The 25,529-nt window shown below is 38.5% G+C and overlaps 1 protein-coding gene across 1 annotated transcript in view; it reads right to left on the bottom strand.

Annotated features, from left to right (window-relative positions):
• Positions 1–25,529, bottom strand: part of FIG4 (FIG4 phosphoinositide 5-phosphatase) — a 136,946-nt gene that overhangs the window by 97,585 nt on the left and 13,832 nt on the right. The window contains exons 2-4 of the mRNA XM_032156486.2: positions 15,100–15,198; positions 13,712–13,835; positions 2,943–3,099 (exon numbers count right to left, since the gene is read on the bottom strand). Of these exons, the coding sequence (XP_032012377.1) occupies positions 2,943–3,099; positions 13,712–13,835; positions 15,100–15,198 (380 nt within the window). The remainder of the gene's footprint in view (positions 1–2,942; positions 3,100–13,711; positions 13,836–15,099; positions 15,199–25,529) is intronic.

Raw genomic sequence — 25,529 nt, 5'->3', positions numbered from 1 at the left:
TACATGTGCACAATGTGCAGGTTTGTTACATATGTATCCATGTGCCATGTTGATTTCCTGCACCCATTAACTCGTCATTTAGCATTAGGTATATCTCCTAATGCTGTCCCTCCCCCCTCCCCCCACCCCACAACAGTCCCCGGAGTGTGATGTTCCCCTTCCTGTGTCCATGAGTTCTCATTGTTCAATTCCCACCTATGAGTGAGAACATGCGGTGTTTGGTTTTTTGTCCTTGCGATAGTTTACTGAGAATGATGTTTTCCAGTTTCATCCATGTCCCTACAAAGGACACGAACTCATCATTTTTTATGGCTGCATAGTATTCCATGGTGTATATGTGCCACATTTTCTTAATCCAGTCTATTGTTGTTGGACATTTGGGTTGGTTCCAAGTCTTTGCTATTGTGAATAGTGCCGCAATAAACATACGTGTGCATGTGTCTTTATAGCAGCATGATTTATACTCCTTTGGGTAAAACAGGCATGAGCCACCATGCCCAGCCATCTTTTCTTAGTCACCTTACTGAACTCTTTCATCAGTTCCGAGAATTTGTAGATATTCTCAAATTTTCCAAGTAGAAAATGATGCTGTTTGCATAATGACAGTAATTTTTCTTTTCAAGCTTTATGCCTTATTTTTCTAGTCTTGTGGCACTGCCTAGGGCCTTTCAGTATGAGGCTGAATGTTAGTAGTGACGGCAGATACCTCTGTATTGTTCCTTACCTTGATTAAAAGTAATGCTTTTAAAGTTTCACTTCTAAGAACAATTTTGGATATAGGTTTTTAATAGGTATCATTTATCAGATTAAGAAAGTCTGCTTATATTCCTAGTTTGCTAAAACCTTTTATCACAAATGGGTATTGAATTTTGTCAAATATGTTTTCTGCAAACATTAAGAAGATAATTTTTCCAGCAATATTTTAATGTGGTGAACTGTTCTAGTACATTTTCTAACATTGATAACAATCATGCATTACAGAGATAAACATTATGTATGAAATGCTTAATAGTACTGTATTTTATTTCCAAATATTTTACCAAATATTTTTGCTTAGATACACTATTGGATTATATAGTTTTATAAGTGTTAAAAGCTTTTCCTGTTTAGTAATATTACTTCAGTTTACCTATAAAAAACTATTAATATAATTGTATCTTATTCTGAATAAGTCCATTTACTACGTTATTACTCATAATTTTACTCTTTAAAGATATCCAAATCACTATATACAATAACATAATTTGTATTAGTATTCTTGGCTAAAGTATCATAAAGATGAGACTTATAAACAATATTAACTTCTTAAACTTTTCCTACCCCTGGATTCGCATGCTCTGGTCAATCTGATTCACTTTTAGTCAATACACTATATAGGCCTTCCTATCAGCTGTATCGGATATAACTTTTTTCAGTTAGTGCAGAACAAAGGTCTACTCTGTCTGATAAACTGTACTTATCCTCAACTGAAACAAATTATTTTCTAATAACCCCCTTCCAAATCACCATCAAAAGCAACATTCACAAGGGCCCAGAAAACCACTGTCTAAGATGGTCTCAAGCAACAGGGCTGCATCACCTTTAAATTTCGGTTCATGTATTGGAACACTATAAAAGCACAGGATATAATCAAAATCTAAACTGTTACCTATCCTAAAAACTTATAAATATTTATTTGTTCCATTTTAATCTTCATAATATTAAATCAATTCAACCTTTACAATTTTATCAATTTGTTAATAGCTTTTCCCATGTTCCCAAGGTTCCAATAATTTCTCCAAAACTTTTGAACATTTCAGATATACCGAAAAAATTGCAGGGAAAAAAAAATACAATTAACACCAGTATGCCCTTCTTCGGAATTCACTTTTAGCGCTCTCTCCTTAAATACATAAACAAACATTATCTCTCTTTAAATACACAAGTACATTTTATTTTTCTAAACCACTTGACAGTAAGTAGCAGACATCATGACACTTCACTTCTAAATATTTTAGCATGTATCTATTATAAACAAGGACAATCTCCTCAGTAACCACAAACCATTATTATACTCCAAATTTAAATACTGATTCAAGATCACTAGTATGTAGTCCACATACAAACTGTCCAAATAAAGCCTTTTAGATCTTTGTGTGAGGATGTGTGTACAAGTACACACACTTTTAACCCAGGATCCGACCAAAATCTGCATTTAGTTGTCACATCTGTTTAAAAATCTGGAACAGTCCTGTGTTTTTTGTCTTTGATGACTTTAACATTCTTTTAAGAATCGAGGCCAGTTATCTTGCAGAAAGTCCAGCGGTATGTATTTATCTGATTATTTCCCCATGCTTAGATTCAAGTTAAATATTTTTAGCAATATTTAACTTTATTTTTAGCTTTAAATATTTAACTTTAAATATTGCTAAAAATATTTAACTATTAAGGTAAACTGTGTCCTTCCCACTGAGAGTCAATGTCAGTTTCGTCTCATTATTGGTGATGCGTAGTTTGATTATTTGGATAAGAATGTCTGCCATTTTTTTCATCATAAAAATACTTATTCCTCTTTGTAAATAACAAAGAGATCCATGGAGTTTAAAATGTTGGGACTATGTGATTATTCTATTCCTCAATAACAACCTCTCACCTAATAGTGTTAGTAGCCATTGTTGATTCTTGCCAATTGCTATAATGGAGGTTTTTAACAGCTCTTAACAAAAGTTGTAAAATTTTGAGCCAACATTTGATCTTTTTACATAACATTTGTAATATCTAAACTGTATTTTATTTTCTACCTGATCTATGACATTAAAAAAAAGTACTTGAGCCTGGGAGGCCAAGGCTACAGCAAGCTATGACCATGCCATTATACTCCAGCCTTCCAGCCTGGGCAACAGGGCAAGACCTTGTCTCCAAAAAAAAAAAAAAAAAAAGGTAGTTACCACCACCATACGTACCTAGCTTCATCAGGATGAGTAACCCGTACAGAATCATTGGGTATATAGATCATATTTGTATCTTCGACCTTATAGATTGCATGACCTCCAATATCCGCCATCTTCCTCCTTTTAGTTATTAACACAATATAATAGCCTTCTAAGAACCTGACAAAACCTATGCAACAAAAAAGAAAGAGAAACATGCTTTATAAACTTAGTAATGGCTTTTAGATGCCTATTTAAAAGGCCAAAGACCTTTGATACATTTCTCACTTTATTATTTCTATGATTTATAGCCATACAAATTTTCAGGTGTCTTAGAATTATTCTCTAAGAATATCTATACTGACATTTATCTCACTTAAAAATATTACTCTAAACAGAGCCAAATCATGAGTGATCTCCCATTCACACTTGCTATGAAGAGAATAAAATACCTAGGAATACAACTTACAAGTCACGTGAAAGACCTCTTCAAGGAGAACTACAAACCACTCCTCAAGGAAGTAAGAGAGGACATAAACAAATGAAAAAACATTCTATGCTCATGGATAAGAAGAATCAATATTGTGAAAATGGCCATACTACCCAAAGTATTTATAGATTCAATGCTATTCTCATCAAGCTACCATTGACTTTCTCTGAAGAATTAGAAAAAACTACTTTAAATTTCATATGGAACCAAAAAAAGAGCCTGCATAGCCAAGACACCAAGACAATCCTAAGCAAAAAGAACAAAGCTGGAGGCATCACACTACCTGACTTCAAACCATACTACAAGGCTACAGTAACCGAAACAGCATGGTACTGGTACCAAAACAGATATACAGACCAATGGAACAGAACAGAGGCCTAAGAAATAACACCACACATCTACAACCATCTGATCTTTGACAAACCTGACAAAAACAAGCAATGGGGAAAGGATTCCCTATTTAATAAATGGTGCTGGGAAAACTGGCTAGCTATATGCAGAAAACTGAAACTGGACCCCTTCCTTACACCTTATACAAAAATTAACTCAAGATGGATTAAACACTTAAATGTAAAACCTAAAACCATAAAATCCCTAGAAGAAAACATAGGCAATGCTATTCAAGACACAGGCATGGACAAAGACTTCATGTCTAAAACACCAAAAGCAATGGCAATAAAAGCCAAAATTGACAAATGGGATCTAATTAAACTAAAGAGCTTCTGCACAGTAAAAGAAACTATCATCAGAGTGAACAGGTAACCTACAGAATCGGAGAAGATTGTTGCAATCTATCCATCTCACAAGGGCTAATATCCAGAATCTACAAGGAACTTAAACAAATTTACAAGAAAAAAACAACCCCATCAAAAAGTGGGCAAAGGATATGAACTGACACTTCTCAAAAGAAGACATTTATGCGACCACCAAATATATGAAAAAAAGCTCATCATCACTTGTCATTAAAGAAATGCAAATCAAAACCACAATGAGATACCATCTCACACCAGTTAGAATGGCGATCATTTAAAAGTCAGAAAACAACAGATACTGGAGAGGATGTGGAGAAACAGGAAAATTTTACACTGTTGGTGGAAATTAGTTCAACCATTGTGGAAGACAGTGTGGTGATTCCTCAAGAATCTAGAACCAGAAATACCATTTGACCCAGCAATCCTATTACTGGGTATATACCCAAAGGATTAGAAATCATGCTACTATAAAGACACATGCACACATATGTTTACTGCAGCACCATTTACAATAGCAAAAACTTGGAACCAACCTAAATGCTCATCAATGATAGACTGGATAAAGGAAAACGTGGCACATATACACCATGGAATACTATGCAGCCATAAAAAAGGATGAGTTCATGTCCTTTGCAGGGACATGGATGAAGCAGGAAACCATCATTCTCAGCAAACTAACACAGGAACAGAAAACCAAATACCCCATGTTCTCACTCATAGGTGGGAATTGAACAATGAGAACACATGGACACAGGGAGGGCCTGTTGGGGGTTGGGGGGGCTAGGGGAGGGATAGCATTAAGAGAAATACCTAAGTGGGAACTGAACAATGAGAACACATAGACATAGGGAGGGGAACATCACACACCAGGGCCTGTCGAGGGGTGGGGGCAAAGGGAGGAAGAGCATTAGGACAAATACCTAATGCATGTGGGGCTCAAAACCTAGATAGTGGGTTGATAGGTACAGCAAACCACCACAGCACGTGTGTATACCTATGTAACAAACCTGCACATTCTGCACATGTATCCCAGAACTTAAAGTAAAAAAAAAAAAATTACTCTAAACAATTTAATTCATTCATTCCTTTTAGTCTCACTGCAAATAGGACTCAGGTGCCTTAAGCACAAATAGATATAAGATTAAGAGGAGTTGTTGTTCCATAGGTATAGAGCTTTAGTTTTGCACAGATGAAAAAATTCTCAAGATCTGTTGCACAAGATGCATATAGTTAACACTGCTGTACTGTGCACTTAAAAATGATTGTGATGGCAAATTTTGTTTTTTACCAAAATTAAATACACACACACACACACACACACACACAGGATTATAAAAATGAAGAGGAAATTACAGTAAAGGAAATAATGTTTAAAAACATAGTAAGATGAGTCCAAGAATAAAAGTTGTACATAAGAATGCATCTTAAGATCCTATGTACTATTCCCCACATTTGGCTCTCCATTTTCTAACAGATAATGCAAAGAGGAACACACATCCAATTATACCATGCACAGTTGCTGAAAGATAAAAACTAAATCACTACTTGGAGAAGCTACGGTAGTTCCAAGAACTGGGAGACAATTTCAGAATGAGTCCTCATAAAAAGATATGTGCTGTAGAGAACAACCTCAGGAGAATTCTCCAGCAATGTCAAGGACACGTTTTTCAATGCTGTGTCATATGCCAAGGCACAATTCAATAAATGTCATTCTTTACAAACTAAAAGAATGCAGGCAAGGTACACAGCTGAACGGAGGTCTAATTTCATCTGAAGATAAAAATCTAAGTATCTCTGGTAACATTTCCCCAAATGTGTTCTCCATGAAATACTAGTTAATGGAATCCCGGGGGGAGAGGAGTGGCAGTGAGCAAACAATACTGGACTAAGAAACTTAAAACAAAAATCCTGAGAACCTTATAGAACTGTGCTAAAGTACACCGTGAATCTTGATGGGAGATAAAAACCAAGTGCCTTTCCAGATTCGTTTGTTCATGGAACCTCCTCCCGCCCCCTGCCTTAAAACAACAACAACAACAACAAAAACCAATGGATATACGTTCTGAGGAACATATTTTGGGAAATTTGCCCAAAAGAACAAACTTCTTTGGACTCTTGATAATTAATGTCAAAAAAAATTTGAGCCAGCTTAAACTAAAAAAGGAATTTATATTAAGGATCCTGAAGTGATCCATTCCACACATGGGAAACAGTGTGACTGGGCCTCAGAAAAAGCCTAGTCAAGATATGTCTCTGAACATCTACTCCATTCTTCTCTCTCTCCATAGACCAGGCTCCTCCACTTCTCTGGATCATGTGGTAGGAAACAGAACTGCTGACAGCTCTGGGCTTTCCATCCAAAACCTTCACTGGGAAGAAAAGGACATTTTTATCAAGTTCAATTTCAGAATTCCTGGGGAAGAACTTGGACTGACCCAACTTGGGTCAGGTGCCCAGCCCAGGACCAATCAACTATGGCCAAAGAATAGAATCATGCAGCATTGGAAGCCATTTTATATGATAACTAGGTGGCCTAGATGGGGCCGGGGGACATGGTGCCAGTTCCCTGGAAAGTGAATAGGTTGGGCAAACAAAACAATATATCAAGTAAATTACATATCCTTCATGCAATCTTCCACAAATATCATTTCTGATAGTTCAGTTTTTAAATGAATATTGGAGAGTTATAAATAGAGTTATATTTTATGTCAGATCATTAGAATATAGAGGTTCTATATTGGTGACTAAAGAAAGAGCCATATACATTAATGTTCAGCAGCATTATATTCTCAGCAACACACTAGTTGCCATACGATCTTGGTCAAAAACTTTCAGGTTCCCTGAACTTTGCTTTGGGAGTTAAAACTAACTTTCTTGGTGGTGGGGAAGAGGGGACACTTTTGAAATGGCAATGCAAGGAGCTCAGCAGATTCTTTCCTAGGAAAACAACCATAACTAGTAAAAATAATAAAAACAAAAGAAAACATTAAAAGTTTCTGGAAACTGCCGTAAGGGCATAAAGAAAGTGGAGAAACATTTATCCAAGAAAATCTATTAAATCTTGGTAAGAACAGCAAGTCTGTGGCATTTGGATCATGGCCTGCTCCCCTTCCACACTGCCTCCCAGTTCAGCATGACAGGATATCTGCTCTGGGCAGGTGCAGCCAAGAAGACAGGGCTCCTTCCTCTCTCTCCAGCTCCCAGTCTAGGACCACAATTGCTGCTCAGGAGGAGTAGGCCACCAGCTTTTCTCATCCCCACCAACTCTGTGTTGTAAAAGCTCTATTCCAGGCAAGCATGGCTAAGGGCCGGGCTCCTTCCTTCAACCAAGCACCGACTCACAGGGTAGAGGCTCAGGCATGTCAGGCGAAGAATACAAGGTCCCATCCCTGCCCAGCTCACTCGCTCATAGGGCAAGCTAGATACAGTCATATACAGCTGTCTTCTCATCAGAAGCAATGAAAGCCAGAATGAAGAGGGATGCCATAAAGTACTAAAAAAAAAAAAAATATATATATATATATATATAAAGAAGAATCTTATATCTAGCTATCTTTCAAAACTAACTTTCTTATACATACATTCTCTCTCTGTGTCTCTCTCTCTCTCTCTGTATGTGTGTGTCTCTCTCTCTCAAGAGTGTTATAGTCTATAAAGTCTAAGCTAGGATCCTGGTGCTCTGTCTGCATTTTTGCTCTAGAATTGGCAAATACCTATGATCTATGTCTTGTTATTCTCAGCTGATGAAAAAAGAATGACTAATTGAATACATTAACATGAATGAGCTGAAATCTATGATGGAAAGATGCCTCAAGAATCTTATCAGCCATGCTACTGCGAAAAAAAATGCTATTAAAATAATGAAAATTATTTGTATTTTAGAAATCCACAAAACACAAAGTGTTTTTTAAAAAGGTTAGAGACTAGCTAAGAATACCTCACTAAAGTTGAAGGACACAGGAATGGGAAGGAAGGAAAAAAAAAGCTGATGACAACCTCACTAAAAGCAACTTAGGAAGTACTCTTCCTTTCAGAAATATAAAACTTACAAAAGTAAGCATTTCAGAAGCAGCACACACACACAAAAACTTAAAAATGGAATGTAATTGGGATTAAATAATAAATATTTACAAGACAAATTAGTTTTCCTTTTATTCTTGCTGTATATTTATTTTTTAGATAAAAATTCTTAGTAATAATTTCTCTCAACCTGCACTCCAATTGAATTTTAACTTTATGTTTTTAGCTCCAGGCTATTTATATCATTCTATACTTCCCTTCATAATTTGTATAAGGGAAAGTAAATACACTGCACAAAAGAGACACTCTTCTTCCAGCACAAATGGCTTCAGTATATTATAAATGAGATTATTTTCCACTTCCTTTTTACTACCAATTGGAAATGTCTCTCAACAATTAAAGGCTTCAGTTTGGCATAGACATCCACCAAGAATCAGCCTATTCATCCCTCTAACATGATGAACACTAGAACAAGTTTCTTCATCTTCATTCTATGTACTTCTGACCCCAGACCAATTTCACTGAGTACTTTCCAGAAGATAAGATGACGGTCGTCATGCAAAAGTGATTTCTCTCTCCAAAATAAAAAAGGCTGTGTCACTTGAGAGGGAAGCCAAGCAAAGTATATTAAAAAGGACAATATGAGAGAACGGAGTAGTATGCAATTCTGGTGGCTGGAGAGGACCCTCATCAGCCCACTAACAGGGAATAATGTAATATCCTGTATGGGGGGTCACCATGCCAGCCAGCTATTATCTTGAAAGCCTCCAGTGAGAACAGCACTCCAGCAGAGAAGGACGAAAACCCCCCACAAGGTACCCAGTGCCTTTGTACAACAGAGCTCTCTGGAACCAAAGTGACATCTCTACTATCAAATCATACTGCCCCCTAACTAGTCTGAGACTCACACGTTGTTGGTGTTTTCACTGTTATCTTGGATCTGCAGTCTATTTGTAAGGGTGTTGTTTTAATAACAGCTTAGTCCATCACAGTGTACCGTATTGACACTTCTTATTTTGCCACACCCCTTCAACATACTAGAGGCTTAGAAGAGTGTCGTCTGATAGATGACAGTGGCAGAAAAAGGATACGTACCTAAGGGCTACGTATCAAAAGGAGCTGGGATGATAACAGAACTGAGTAATATGGACTATAGGTCATTCCATTCATGTGCCCTAGGACCACATAAAACAACTTAGTGATGGATGCTCATGATCCCATCCAGTGGTTTCCCAAACTTTATGCTGGCTGTCAAATAACAAAGGAACAGATCAGGAATTGGCCAGGCAGCTACAGGACTGGATCAATCCGTTTATAGCAAGGAAAACCCTCTAGGTCAGTAATACTCAAAATATGGCCTAAGGACCAGTGCTGGTCCATGAGCTTTCAGAACTGGCCCATGAAAAGACAAGTAAACAAATTCAGAGGAAGGATTTAGAAACTTTAGAACAATTTAGATTGCCCCACAACATCTGTGTGCATGATCAGTGAACCTGCCCTCACACAGGGCATAGACTAGTTTGGACAGAACTAAACTCGTGTTTTAAGTCACATGTGGTGTTGGTCTGTGATATATGTGAGGGAGGGGGAGAAAAATGGTCCTTTATTACAGATCCTAGAGAAGTATTGTTCTAGATTCTCATGACATGTGTACTAAATAAACCATGACAACAATTCAAAACATTCCAATAAAAATATTTTCCACTAATTCAGCATGTTCAAAAAGTTAGTGAAGAAAATATTTTAGCCACAGAATAGAACACAACCATTCTAGTCATTTCACACGTGTTATTTTGACAACTAGACTACACATTTTTCAAAGATAAGTATTTTGTGTTAATAATTTCAGTATCCACTACATTTCTAAGCTTGTACTAGAAAAATCATAGACTTTTATTACTCCCTGTTTACTTTTCACAGATTCTTAACTTTATTTACATGACTGAAGTAGGACACATAAGGCACATTTCCATAACAATACTAAATGTTTACCAGTACATTATTGTCTTACTTTACTTGCAGGTTAATCTTACAGTGACTTCACCATACATGCACAGTCTCAAAGCTAAAAGGGCTCTAACTTCAACAGAAATAGCTAAGAATGGCACCTTTAAAAGAAACATGGAGACACCTTCAGCCCTCATCCAGAGTTTATTAACCAAAACTTGTGTGTAAAGTAAATGTCTGGTTACAAACTTGGTTATCAATTGATTCAAAGAAAAGTTCTAGTTTCACAAGCTTGGTTATCAATAGATTAAAAATGAGGCAAGGAACATGCTAAAAGCAAACATGTCAAGAACAATAAAAGGTTACCAAAGTATTAAAAAAAAAAAACGTCCAGCAGTCTAGAGGCCATTTGACATAAAGTCAAACAGCCTGATACAACTCTGGAATACCCAAGGACAGCTATTTTTAAACACAGTTCAGGCTGAGCATGGTGGCTTATGCCTGTAATCCTAACACTTTGGGAGGCCAAGGCAGGAGGATTGCCTGTGCTCAGCAGTTTGAGGCCAGCCTGGAAAACACAGTGAGACCCCCACTTCTAAAAAAAAAAAGAAAAGAAAAAAATTAGCTGGGCGTGGTGGCATATGCCTGTAGTCCCAGCTACTCAGGAGCCTGAGGCAGGTAGATCACTTGAGCCCAGGAGGTTGAGGTTGCAGCGAGCTATGACTGGCCACTGTACTCCAGCCTAGGTGACAGAGCGAGGTCCTGTCTCAAAAAAAAAAAAAAAAAACCACTCACACACACAGACACAAACACACAAAACAAAACCCACACAGTTCAATAAGTGATTCTCACTTCGTTACATTTAATCATCAAGAAAACGTCAATTTTAAATAATAAAATCTGGCCAATAAGGCATTCAATAGTATATACACTTTAGGAAATGCCTATCAAAAAAGTTGTGGCCAGACGTAGTGACTCACATCTGCAATCCCAGCACTTTGGGAAGCTGAGACAGGCAGATGGTTTCAGGCCAGGAGCTTGAGATCAGCCTGGCCAACATGGCGAAATGCCATTTCTACAAAAAATGCAATAATCAGCCAGGCGTGGTGGCATGCACTGGTAACCCCAGCTACTCGGGAGGCTGAGGCATGAGAATGGCTTGAACTCAGGAGGTGAAGGTTGCAGTTAGCCAAGATCGCACCACTGCACTCCAGCCTGGGTGACACAGCAAGGCTCTGTCTCAAAAAAAAAAAAAGGAATAAAGTATCAACATTTAAGGGAATAAGCTTAAACTATTAAGTAACTATTATTTAAATTAGAGTCTACCATATTTTAAACACATTTTATTTATAGTATTTTTTTCTTAAATTTAAAATATAAGCAGGACTGAAAGTGGAATTTAACATACTGGCATTTATGGCATTTAAACACATGAACTCACATGACACAGACATACACATTCCCACAAACACTCATCCATTCAACATGTAACCTCAAGGGCCTTCTCAAGACTAAGCAAAAGGCATAGAAAAGGGGCCAGGCCTGAGGAGAAGAAACCAGTCATGTTATACTACTCTTTACCTTCCCGAGCAGCCACCTAACACACAAAATGAGCCTAAAGAGATTACATATGAAAAGCAATGAGAGTATTCTTAGGAAAGCAAACTCCAAGGATGGCAGAATATAATCAAAGTTTTCATAGACATAGAGTCGCAAAATAGAAAGTGCTAATCAGAAGACCCAAAATAAGAATCTGAAAACATATAGCAAAGTGAAGTCTATATTAATTTTGTTAATATCTGTAGAAACCACTGATATGGTTTGCATTTGTGTCTTCACACAAATCTCATGTTCCATTGTAATCCTCCATTGTTGGAGGTGGGGCCTGGTGGGAGGTGCCTGGGTCATGGGGGTGGATGATTGGTTTACAACCACCCCTTTGGTGCTGTTCTCGTGATACAGAGTTCTCATGAGATCTGGTTGCTTAAAAGTGTTGCTTAAAAGTGTGTGGCACTTCCCCCACCCTTCCTTAATTAAGCTCCAGTCATGTAAGACACACCTGCTGCCCCTTCGCCTTCTGCCATAATTGTAAGTTTCCTGGGGCCTCCTCGAAGCAGAAGCTGCTATGCTTCCTGCACAGCCTGCAGAACCATGAGCCAATTAAGCCTCTTTTCTTTATAAATTACCCAGTCTCAGGTATTTCTTTATTGCAATGGGAGAACAAATCAATACAACCACTTAATATTACACACAGTCCAGTAGGTTTAAGAAACACAGAGATAATTTCCTAAGTGTTTATAGAAAAAAAAACTCAAAATAAGGTGCTGGCAGCAGTGATGCTAAAATACAATAGCCCTCTGCTTTGGCTTTCAAAGCCCGAAGCAATCTGGCCTTGCCTGACTACTCCCCAGCATTCCCAGCACCTGTGGGTACCTTCATGCATGTGCCTCTGCTGTCACCCTTACTGGAGTTCCCTCTTTCTTCTCTGCATTTATCCATACCTTGTTCCTCCTTCAAGGTACAGCTCAAGTCTCATCTGCTATAGGAAATCTTCCCTGGCCATTCCAGCTCCAAGTAATTTACCTCTTCTGTGATCTCCAACACCATTTAATTCATACTACACAGCTTGGCTCTTACTTATAATCTTAGAGTTGTTTTATGTACATTGGATTTTGTCCTCTGCCACAGACCAATCAGGGACAAACCCATAGTACAGTAAAGACAGGTTTATTGATCCACCACAAGGAGGGACAATGCATATCAGAGAAACCATGGAGCATCTTGCTAAAGTAAAGGAGTTATTACAGAATTGGGGGAAAGGTGGAGCTTAGGTAAAATTTAAATGAAGAGGCTCAAACCAAAGCAAGCTGATATTGGAAGAGATCAATATCACGTTTGGACTATGAAGCAGACCAAGGGTCCTGTTTCCTTGAAAACAACAGAATCATCATACCTATGGACTACTGTGTTCAGAAACCTCGTCTCTGAAGCTCTACACCTGAGTTGGTAAACCAAAGCTGCTTCTCTGTGTCACAGTGACTTGTGTTGTCCAAGTAAATGTGGGATGTTTTATCTTACTAACACAATTTCAAACAGTGGAGTTTCTGATGGTCTGTGATTTTAGAAACCAAAGTTTCTCAGTGAGTAAAAAAAAAAAAAGCAGTCATCCAAAGAAGGGGGTTATGACATTTTATAACTACAGACTAACCTTAGGAGAAATTCCTATTAATTTTAAATCCAGTTTTACGCGATTTGTTACTCCAGCTGATGAATGGTAGGGTAGATGTTTACAGCCCAAGCTAATTTTTACTTTTTCATTCATCAATGAGACAGACAGCAACCTCCTCAAAGGCCAAAAACATTTTGATATTTGTTTGTATCCTAAATAAAACTGAGCAGTGCTAAGTGCATAAGCTGATGCTACAGAAATGCTGTTTGCTATCTGATTGATGGATAATGAAGTTTTAAATAACCAAAGCTACAGGTAATTATAATTTTAAAGCTTTATAGCCTTATAAACTCCTTTAAGTAGTCTATGTAGAGAAAACAAAAACAAAAAACAAGAGATTGTAAGAAGGGGGCAGATTTCTTACCCACAACACCAAAAGCTGAAACCGCTCGAAATAAGCCCGAGGATCCTTTCTGTCCCATCTTTGTTCTATTTCCAAGATCCAAGCGGCCAAGAAGTTCCCTTACTTCTTGTTGAGTATAGACATGCTAAAAATAAGCACATTCACTCTGTAAGGTTGTGCTTAGACTTTAGATTATTTATTATTTGTGCCTAAAAGTTAAAAAGTTACCTACAAGCATCATCAGCTATTTCATACAGAAGTATACAATAGTACACAAGTAAGCTACAATTTTAAAAAGCTAATAAGTTCTTTAACATTAGCAATTAAGGTTGGTTATTGGATCGTGCTGCTATACTAAAAAAAGTGTCCAAACCTTATACTCTAAACCAGAGATGCAGAGATTTAAGGGATCTACAGGTAAATTTCAAGAGTCTATGAATCCCTTAAAACTATATGCAAAATGTTGAGTAAATATGGGTCTTTATGAGAAGGCCCATAGATTTTCTTAGCATTTCAAAGGGCTCCCTGACCAATTGCTCCCGTCTCCAAATAATGCCAAGAACCATTACATTATATTGTTAAAAATGCTCAGATAGATCGGGGGCAGAATGGACCCCAGGAGTAGCATGGGAAATCATAACACAGAATTTATCTAAAATTATTACAACATAGAAAATAGTTTTGTTACAAGTAGCTTAGTGAAAATGGATTCCAAACTGTAGTTACTACATATTTGAGAAACCAGGAATCTTTATGCATTCCGAAATATTCACAGACAGGAATTTCAATACAAAAGACAACTTTAGCTCTTTTTTGTGAAAAATGTAAACTTAACTGTTCAAATCACCATATAGTATTTCACTTTTGACTAACAGCTTCAGGTTTTTGTGCCATCTGAATTCCAGCCTCTGTATTCTTGACTCTGGATAATCTAACTCTGGATAAGAACAGCTTAACATTTCCTTAGTGTATAGCAAATCATCAGAAAAGGTCCTAGAGGTGATTTTCAGGAGGAAAATAAAGTCTGTAGCATAGAAGTCTTCCCTGACTTCAAGTAGCTTGATATTAAAGAACCATAATAGATCATCTCTTTGGCAGATGCAATATTAAGTTACATTGAATCCTTAAAATGTGAGCTCTTTAAGAAACAATACTCATTATCTTATCCTAAGAGTGTGTTTTCGAAAACAAGTCAAAACGAGGGGCAAAGTATAATTCTGGCATACTTCTTGACACCTGATTTCTAGCAATCAGACTGGAGATTCAAATTCTAGCCAACCAAGAAAAATAACTGAAACTTTTAGATTTATGATAAAAATAATATATCACTAAAAACTGTAAGGATATTTCATATCCTTTAAACAATAGGTATGAAAGTTTTTTTGCAGTCAGTTTTGGAGGATACTTACCCTGTCATCAATTATGACCAAATCTTTTGGTTCTGTTCTATCAAACTTCAAGACACGATATTTCGTTTCTGCATTATTGCTCCCAACTAGAAAGTATCTCTGTAAATAAAAAGGAATGTCATTAGTTTATCAAGGCATTTTGCCCTATACACATTTTATACCACTTCAGTTTTTGAAATTAAATACATTAACAAAGTCAGGTTACTTTTTAAAGAAATATTCCTGTTATGTATAACTGGCAGATTAAAGAAAAGCTGACTCCAAAAGGTCAATTTTAAAATTAAAATATTCCTAGTGGTTTCATGATAAAGATCAGTCTGATGTCTGAAATGTGCCCAGTAACCAGGTCAGATGAATTTAATTGTCATAAATTTAGAGATTAATCTAACTGATTGGAGGCTGATGTTTAAGCTTTACCAGGAAGAAGCTCTGGTAAAAATTCGAAAGCTCAACATATAATTAGGAATGCTTAGACAATTATAGCTACTAAAGTACTGACAGCTTATCAAAAAACTACTTACAAATTTTCATAAATGTCTGCAAATGTCTTTAATATAGTAACTATAAAATCTACCCCAAAGTCCCATAAATGATTAAAATGGTTGTCCTTCCCAAATGACCTTTTATAGATAAGCTACAAGAAATTATTATTATTCTTTCTTTCCTAAAACAGTTCCTTGGAGCATTCTGACTAAACACAATCACATTAGTCTTATTAAATAAACACTGGAGGGGTGCTGGGCAAGATGGCTGACTAGAGGCAGCCAGGAGGAACAGCTGCCACCGAGGGACCAGGACAACTGGAGCACTCCTAACAGATCTTCAGAGGGAAGGCACTGAGAGTGGTGGAGGGAAGACACAGAAGCTGGGCTGAAGAGGGAGGAAGCTGGGAACCCTGCATGGGACTACCATGCACTGGCATTCATTCCTGGCCCCCAGTGACTCTGGGGGAATGGGTGAGTTGAACTGGTAAGGAGAAACTTACTCTCGCCAAGGCCTCTGGAATCCTGACAGAAGGAGACTCCCTGACCACCACAGACACTTGAGTTGGCAGGGAGAGCTGCTCAGAGAAGTGGTAGGGGCAACACACTGGCTTATGCAGAGCCCAAAGGGTTTGGTATGGGAGCATTTGTAGTCGAGCACAGCCAGGGACACTCATCCCCCTAGGGTTGACTTGTTCCCATAGGAGACTTTAGCCCTAGGGGAACTGTTGGACCTGAACTCTGCAGGGCGCTCTTGCCCAACAGACTGGACAGTCGACCTGAGCACCCCTTGGTCTGCTGACCTCTCTCCCAGGGCCCCAGCCCTGCTTGCAGGGAAGCCTTAGGTGTCCTGGGGGCCTGCATCAGAGCCTCTGTGCTGGTGGACTGGCACCTGATTGGTGAAGAGCTCTAGTGGGGTGGCCCCCATGGCCACCCAGCAGCCCACCCTCTCCCTCCCTCCACTGCAGCTTCCCGCAGGCTCAGTGCCACTTCCAACATCACTTTGCCAACGTGTATGCGCAGGCGGATTTTGTCTTCCTTGCCCTACCAGTGCACATGTGCGCATGTACCCTGTCCTGCCACTGCTGCAGTTGGTGGTGCAATCCACCTCCCTCCTTCAGTTGCACTGCCATTGCAGCTGGAGCCTTGGTGGGCACAGAGCCAGCCTGCCCCGTCCTCATCCCCCCCTGTGCCAATGCTGCCATGGGAATGAAACTACGCACAGAGGCCAGTGGACCCTCCCCAGCTCTCAGTGACCACCACTGCCTGCAGCACACAGAGAGTGTATACAGACCTGCACCTACCAGTGCCCTGCCCCTGTGCTAACAGGATCACCATGATGACTGCATGCACCATCACCAGCAGGGCCTCCCCGGCACCCTCAGCCATGCTGCCTCTGCTGCTGCTGTGAATGCCCACATGGAGGCAGGCACCTGCTGGCACCCTGCTGCAGCCACCATGCTTTTGCTGCCACTGGCACATGTGAATGAGGACAGATCCCACTGCCACCGCACCATGAAATGCTTTGGCTGACACCACTCATCAAAGCGTAGTGACCAGCAGTCACTACACGTTGGCACCCTCAGCGCATTGGATACCTAACCTCAAGGAGCCAGAGAACAAAGTCAGAGCCCAATACGAATATTCCGGAGTTAGAGCACACAGTCCAGGAGTTGGCAGCTGAACGTTGGCCCCCTATAATCTTCCAGAAACAAAACCTGTCGACTGAATCCACCTTATCCCACAATCAAGCCCTTAAGGTCATCAAATAGTATAAAAGAAAAAAAAAGCCACATAAAGGTCAATAGCTTCAAAGATTGAAGAAACATTAGCCCACAAAGATGAGAAAGAACCAGTGCAAGAACTCTGACAGCTCAAAAAGCCAGAAGTGCCTCCTCCAAACAACTGCACTATTTCTCCAGCAAGGGTTCTGAACCTGGCTGAGACGTATGACATGACAGAAATAGAATTCAGAATAGGAATAGAAATGAAGTTCATTGAGCTACAGGAATATGTTGAAACCCAATCCAAGGAAGCTAAAAATCATGATAAAACATGACAGACAAAATAGCCAGCATAGAGAACATTTCTGACCTGATAGAGCTGAAAAACATACTACAAGAATTTCATAATGTAATCACAAGTACTAATAGCAGAACAGACCAAGCGGAGGAAAGAATCTCAGAGCTTGAAGACCGGCTTTCTGAAATAAGACAAGAATAGAGGAAAAAAAGAATGAAAAGGTATGAACAAACCCTCTGAGTAATATGGGATTATGTAAAGAGACTGACTCTATGACTCACTGGTATACCAGAAGAGAATGGAACCAACTTGGAAAACATATTTCAGGATATCATCCATGAGAAATTCCCCAACCTATCTAAAGAAGCCAACATTCAAATTAAAGAAATGCAGAGAACCCCAATCAGATACTTCACTAGAAGATCATCCCCAAGGCACATTATCATCATATTCTCCAAGGCCAAATGAAAGAAACAATGTTAAAGGCAGCTGGAGAGAAAGGTCAGGTCACCTACAAAGGGAAGCCCATCAGACTAACAGTGGACCTCTCAGCTGAAGCCCTAAAAGCCAGAAGAGATTGGGGGCCAATATTCACCTTCTTGAAGAAAAGAATTTCCAACCCAGAATTTCATATGCAGCCAAACCACGCTTCATAAGCAAAGGAGAAATAACATCCTTTTCGGACAAACATGCTGTGGGAATTTGTTACCACCAGAACTGCCCTGCAAGAGCTCCTGAAGGAAGCACTAAATATGGAAAGGAAAGACCATTCTCAGCCACTAGAAAAACACCCTGAAGTACACAGACCAGTGACACTATAAAGCAACCACATAAACAAGTCTGCAAAATGACCAGCTAACATCCTGATAATAGGCTCACACATACCAATTCTAACCTTGAATGTAAATGGACTAAATACCCCATTTAAAAGGCACACAGTGGCAAACTGGATAAAGGACTAAGACCCATCAGTATGCTGTCTTCAACAGACCCATCTTACATGCAATGAAACCCACAGGCTCAAAATAAAGGGACAAAGTAAAATCTATCAAGCAAACGGGAAACAGAAAAAAGCAGGGGTTGCAATTCTAGTTTCTGACAAAACAGAGTTTAAACCAACAAAGCTTTAAAAAAAAAAAGACAAAGAAGGGCATTACATAATGGTAAAGGGTTCAATTCAACAAGAAGATATAACTATCCTAAATATATATGCACCCAACACAGGAACACTCAGATTAATAAAGCAAGTTATTTGTTTTTGTTTTTTTTGTTTTTGTTTTTGTTTTGAGACGGAGTCTCGCTCTGTCACCCAGCCTGGAGTGCAGTGGCGCAATCTCAGCTCACTGCAAGCTCCACCTGGGTTCACGCCATTCTCCTGCCTCAGCCTCCCGAGTAGCTGGGAATACAGGTGCCTGCCACCACATCCAGCTAATTTTTTGTATTTTGTTTAGTAGAGACAGGGTTTCACCGTGTTAGCCAGGATGGTATTGATCTCCTGACCTCGTGATCCACCCGCCTAGGCCTCCCAAAATGCTGGGATTACAGGCGTGAGCCACCACACCCAGTCATAATAAAGCAAGTTTTTAGAGACCTTCAAAGAGACTTAGACTCCCACACAATAATAGAGGGAGACTTTAACACCACACTGACAATAGTAGACAGATCATCAAGACAAACTTAACAAGGATACTCAACATCAGAGCTGAACTGAAGGAGACTGAGACACGAAAAACCATTCAAAAGGTCAATGAATCTAGCAGCTATTTTTTTAAAAAAAAACTAATAAAGTATATAGACTGGAAGCTAGACTAGTAAAGAGAGAAGATTCAAACAAACACAATCAGAAGCAACAAGTGGGATATTAACGCTGACCCCACAGAAATACTAACAACCATCAGAGAATAGTATGAACACCTTTATTCACATACACTAGAAAATCTAGAAGAAATAGATAAATTCCTGGACACATACACCGTCCCATGACTGAACCAAGAAGAAACTCAATCCCTGAACAGACCAGTAATGAGCTCTGAAACCGAGGCAGTAATAAATAGCCTACAAGCAAAAAACGACAACAACAACAACAAAACAAAAATCCAGGTCCAGACAGATTCCAAGCTGAATTCTAGAATATGTACAGAGAAGAACTAGTACCATTTCTACTGAAACTATTCCAAAAAAACTGAGGAGGAGGGACTCCTCCCTAACTCATTCTATGAGGCCAGCATCATCCTGATACCAAAACCTGTTAGAGATACAACAAAAAAAGAAAACCTCAGGCCAATATCCTTGATGAACACCAACGCAAAAATCCTCAACAAAATACTGGCAAATCGAATCCAGCAGCATATCAAAAAGCTTATCCACTACAATCAAGTAGGCTTTATCCCTGGGATGCAAGGTTGGTTCAACATATGCAAATCAATAAATGTGACTCACCATATAAACAAAACTAAAGACAAAAATCACATGATTATCTCAATAGACCCAGATGTTTTCAATAAAATTCAACATCCATTCATGTTAAAAACTCAATAAGCTAGGTATTGAAGGAACATACCTCAAAATAATAAAAACCATATATGACAAACCCACAGCCAACATCATACCAAATGGCCAAAAGCTGGAAGCATTTCCCTTGAAAACTGGCACAAGACAAGGATGTCTTCTCTCAACACTCCTATTCAACATAGTATTGCAAGTGTTGATCAGGGTAATCGGGCAAGAGAAAGAAATAAAAGGTATCTAAATAGGAAGAGAGGAAGTCAAACTACCCCTTTTTGCAGATAACATGATTCTATTTCTAGAAAACCCAACAGTCTCAGCCCAAAGGTTCTTAAGCTGATAAACAACTTCAGTAAAGTCTAAGAACACAAAATCAATGTGCAAAAATCACTAGCATTCCTATACACCAACAACAGTCAAACTAAGAGCCAAATCAGGGACAAACTCCCATTCACAATTGCCACAAAAAAGAACAAAACATCTAGGAATACAGCTAACTAGGGAGGTGAAAGATCTCTACAAGAACTACAAACCACTGCTCAAAGAAATCAGAGATGACACGACTAAATGGAAAAACATTCCATGTTCATGGATAGGAAGAATCATTATTGTGAAAATGGCCATACTGCCCAAAGCAATTTATAGATTTGATGCTATTCCTATTAAACTACCACTGACATTTTTCACAGAACTAGAAAAAACTATCTTAAAATTCATAAGGAACCAAAAAAGAGCCCAAATAGCCAACACAATCCTCAGCAATAAGAACAAAGCTGGAGGCATCATGCTACCCAACTTCAAGCTATACTACCGGGCTAAAGTAACCAAAACAGCATGGTACTGGTACAAAAACAGACACGCAGACCAATAGAACAGAATAGAGAACCCAGAAACAAGGCCACACATCTACAACTATCTAGTCTTTAACAAACCTTACTAAAACAAGCAATGGGGAAAGGATTCCCTATTCAATAAACGATCCTGGGAGAATTGGCTAGCCATATGCAGAAGATTGAAAGATTGAAACTGGACCCCTTCCTTACACCACATACAAAAATTAACTCAAGATGGATTAATGTCTTAAATGTAAAACCCAAAAGTACAAAAACTCTGGAAGACAACATAGGCAATACCATTCAGGACATAGGCACAGGAAAAGATTTCATGATGAAGATCCAAAAGCAATTGCAACAAAAGCAAAAAATGACAAATGGGATCTAATTAAACTAAAGAGCTTCTGCACAGCAAAAATAAACTATCAAGAGAGTAAACAGACAACTTACAGAATAGGAGAAAATTTTTACAAACTATACATCTGACAAAGATCTAATATCCAGCATCTGTGAGGGACTTAAACAAATTTACAAGAAAAAAACATTAAAAAATAGGCAAAGGACATGAACAGACTTTTCTAAAGAAGACACACATGCAGCCAACAATCATATGAAAAAAAAAGCTCTGCATCACTGATTATTAGAGAAATGCAAATCAAAACCACAATGAAAGACCATCTCACACCAGTCAGAATGGCTATTACTAAGAAGTCAAAAAACAACAGATGCTGGAAAGGTTGCACAGAAAAAGGAACACTTATACACTGTTAGCGGGAGTGTATATTAGTTGAACCATTGTAGAAGACAGTGTGGCAATTCCTCTAAGACCTAAAGACAGAAATACCATTCGGCCCAGCAATCCCATTACTGGGTATACACCCAAAGGAAGAGAAGTTGTTCTATTATGAAGACAAATGTTCTATTATGAAGACATGTATGTTCACTGCAGTACTGTTCACAATAGCAAAGACATGGATTCAACCTAAATGCCCATCAGTGATAGACTGGATAAAGAAAATGTGGTACATATATACCATGGAATACTATGCAGCCATAAAAAAGTCCTTTGCAGGAACATGGATGGAGCTGGAGGCCATTATCCTTGGCAAATGAATGCAAAAACAAAAAACCAAATACTGCACGTTCTCACTTACAAGTGGGATGAGAACACATGGACACACAGAGGGGAGCAACAGACACTGGGGTCTTTTGGAGGGTGGAGAGTGGGAAGAGGGAGAGGATCAGGAAAAATAACTAATGGGTAGTAGGCTTAATACCTGGGTGACAAAATAATCTGTACAACAAACTCCCATGACACAGGTTTACCTATGTAACAAACCTGCACGTGTATCCTAAACTTAAAAGTAAAAAAAAAAAGAATACTGAGAATAAAATAATCAAAATGTAGAAAAATATATTTAAATGAAAATGCTTTTAAGAAAAACTAAATGAAATGAATTATTCTAAAATTATATCTAAAAAATAAGTACAACTTCATTAGCAAAAATAAAGATATTTCGCTTCAAAAAGTCCTTTAAAAAGTGATACTTTTTAAACATTGCAAAAATTGAGAAAACACTGTCATAATCAACTCACATTGTGCCATTTACTACTGGACATATAAGATGTAGATACACAAAGCAACTAAATAACAAATAAGTCTTTCGATATTAAAGGCCAAAATGAAGCATGTAGACCATAGGAAATCAGCGCAGGCAAGACTGATGTGGTTTACTATAGATGAGAAAAATGTCAGACGAGTTGGGCCTAGAATTGAACCTTCAAGAATGGTTAACACTTTAAAAGGTAAGAATTTACTGTATATTACAACATGAACACTCGGATATACTGTTTTAACTTTAAATCCGTAGAAATACATGGAATTTTTACTATTAAGTATATATATATATATATACACGTCAGTTTATAAAGGTCTGATTTACTGATAGGTTATGAAGAGCAAAACAATCTGTTAAAAATGATGGGTTAGCCTGATCTCAAGAGGAAAGCTAGTCAAGAAATTCAATCCTTCATCTCCTAGGAGAGGTACAGTCTAGATGACACTATGAGTTATAATGAGGTAAAAATAAAGCAATTATAATAAAAATTAGTAAACTAAGTTGGGACATCCAGTGACAGGGTTCGATGTACTGGGGGCACAGTTAGACAGACAGGCAAACAGGAAGAGAAAAAGTCAAAGAATCTCAGCCAGGCTTCAGCTAATTCCTGTCCCTGACACCCCACCCACCACTGAGAGGAGAGGGGGTAGCCAATCTAACAACGTTCACCTAAGAAGAATAGTTTGTACACGATACGTGCTTGTTAGCAGAAAAGGGAGCCCTTCTTGAGGGCTTAAAATATGGCTTCTAGGAGAGGAAATAGCAAGTGCAAAGAACTGAAAAGGGAAGAAGCTAGCATGTTTGTTACAGGCACAAGAATAAGCGAGAAAAATGTTCGTTCACAAAGCACCTAACACAGTGACTACAGAAAATGTTTGTTCACAAAGCACCTAACACAGTGACTACAGAGGTCAGCACAAAAAAGACACTCAATAAGTGTTAGTTCCTTTTCTTTCCTTTACTTTGTAAGAAGTCAGTGAGACTATGCCATTGTATTTGAGGAAAAAGACAAATGCCAGAGGAAAACAGAGTAGCCCAAAGGGAGGAAAGCATGTTCAGGACCAGAATGGACCCACAATGGGAGAATGCGCCAATCTGTTGGTAGTCAGTCTATGTCCTCAGGAGAGAAGAGCATGCAAACTGACAACCATGAATAGCATGCTATAACAGAGGCATGAACTAGATGCCATGAGAACACAGGAAGGGCAATTGACTTATCTGGGGATGGTCAGAGCAGGCTGGTGTTGTCCTGATTCTGAATCTGGCCTTGAGGAACCTCTAAGCAGGACTTTGAGCACTGAGCCAAGACAGGGCCAGTGAACCACCCATGTCCACCTGCACCAATCCCTACTCATCACCTGTTCTCCCCAAAGCACTTTTGTTTCTATCTAAATGTAGTACTTACTTCTGAAAGTCTTGTCTAAATTTGTTTGAGGCTTGTCTGCCCCCTACTATAAGCACCTCAGGAGACTGGGGCTAACTCCTTAACCTCTGTGGATTTTAATTCCCTAGTCTAGTAGTACAATATGGTGCCTCAGCATTGGCTAAGTGTTAGGTGGAAGAACAACTGTGTACCACAGAGTAATCATTTCATGTGCTGGGTAATTTTCTAAGACATTTACACTAACCCAGCTTTTCTGGGTAAGCATATATAGAAAAATGGCTCTTTTAAGTCAACTACTCAGTAAGGAGGAACATCCTAGGTTTAAAAGAGGAAATTCCCTAGAATTTTATTTTTTAATTTTAACTTTTATTTTAGGTTTGGGGGTATATGTGAAGGTTTGCTACATAGGTAAACTTGTGTCACAGGGGTTTGTTGTACAGAATTTTAATAAATCTTAGGAAACCTAAAGATTAATTGCAATGGGATGATACTTTGGCAGTTTGTGATTTTAAAAACAGATATAAATCCTGACATGCTCATGGGCAAATGCATTATTGGACTCTGAAACACATACTTAGGAAGGCGGATCTGTACTTCCCATATCTAGATCCTTCCAAAGAATCCATGAATCAGAGGAGCCAAAGGCTAAAACCCACAGAATCTGGAAATAGATCAGAGTGGAGGGAAAGAAATGGGAAACACTGTAACTAGCCGCATTCTCTCTCTTCTCATAGTCCAAGAATCCTAAAAACGTTTTGTGCAGAGAATAGCGACCTCATGTGGAGCCAGTTATGTGGGAAAGAAAATCCCTGCTTTTCAGCGGGCCTGTTGTAGACCGCGGAATCACTGCCTGCACTGCCCTCTGGTGGGCAGCTGACCATCTACTTTCACACCAATTTTTTAAGAGGTAACTTCCAGAAAGGCCTTGTTTCTACTCGTTCTGATTTCCTTTCTGTTGAATGTATCAACACTGTATATCCTCAGCCTTTGTTACATTTAATAGTATGTTTCAAAATGGACCTCAGCATTTTGGGGATTAAAAATTTCCCTAAAGTTTCCCTCCACTAAATTTTTCTCCACTGTTGATTTTTTTCCCCAATTTTTAATTTAAAAAAATTTTCAAAGACAACAGAACAGTACAACGAACACCCATATACCCTTCATCTAGACTCACCAACTGTTAACATTTTGTTGCATTTGTTTTCTCCCTCCCCCACTCCTGATAGACGCTTTCTTCCTCTGAACCTCTGGAAATGAGTTGCAGGTATCATAACACATAATCATAATATCATCGATAAAATATTATGTACAATTTATCTTCCAATTTTCCCCCATCTCCCTATAATATCCTCTATAGCTGGATTTTTTAAAGCCAGAATCTAATCAAGGATCATGTATTACATATCTTTATGTAAAGATATGTTACATCTTTTTAAATCTTTTAATCTAGAATAGTCTGTCAGGCTTTGTTTTTCATGACTTCGCCATTTTTAAAGAGCCTACTTTTTTTATTTTTTTATTTTTTTGAGATGGAGTCTCACTCTGTCACCCAGGCTGGAGTGCAGTGGTGTGATCTTGGCTCACC

The sequence above is a fragment of the Hylobates moloch genome, unplaced genomic scaffold (assembly GCF_009828535.3).
Source record: "Hylobates moloch isolate HMO894 unplaced genomic scaffold, HMol_V3 SCAFFOLD_2, whole genome shotgun sequence".
Classification (NCBI taxonomy): Eukaryota; Metazoa; Chordata; class Mammalia; order Primates; family Hylobatidae; genus Hylobates; species Hylobates moloch.
Note: the sequence above shows the minus strand (reverse complement) of the source record. Positions and strands in the feature narration are given on the sequence as shown.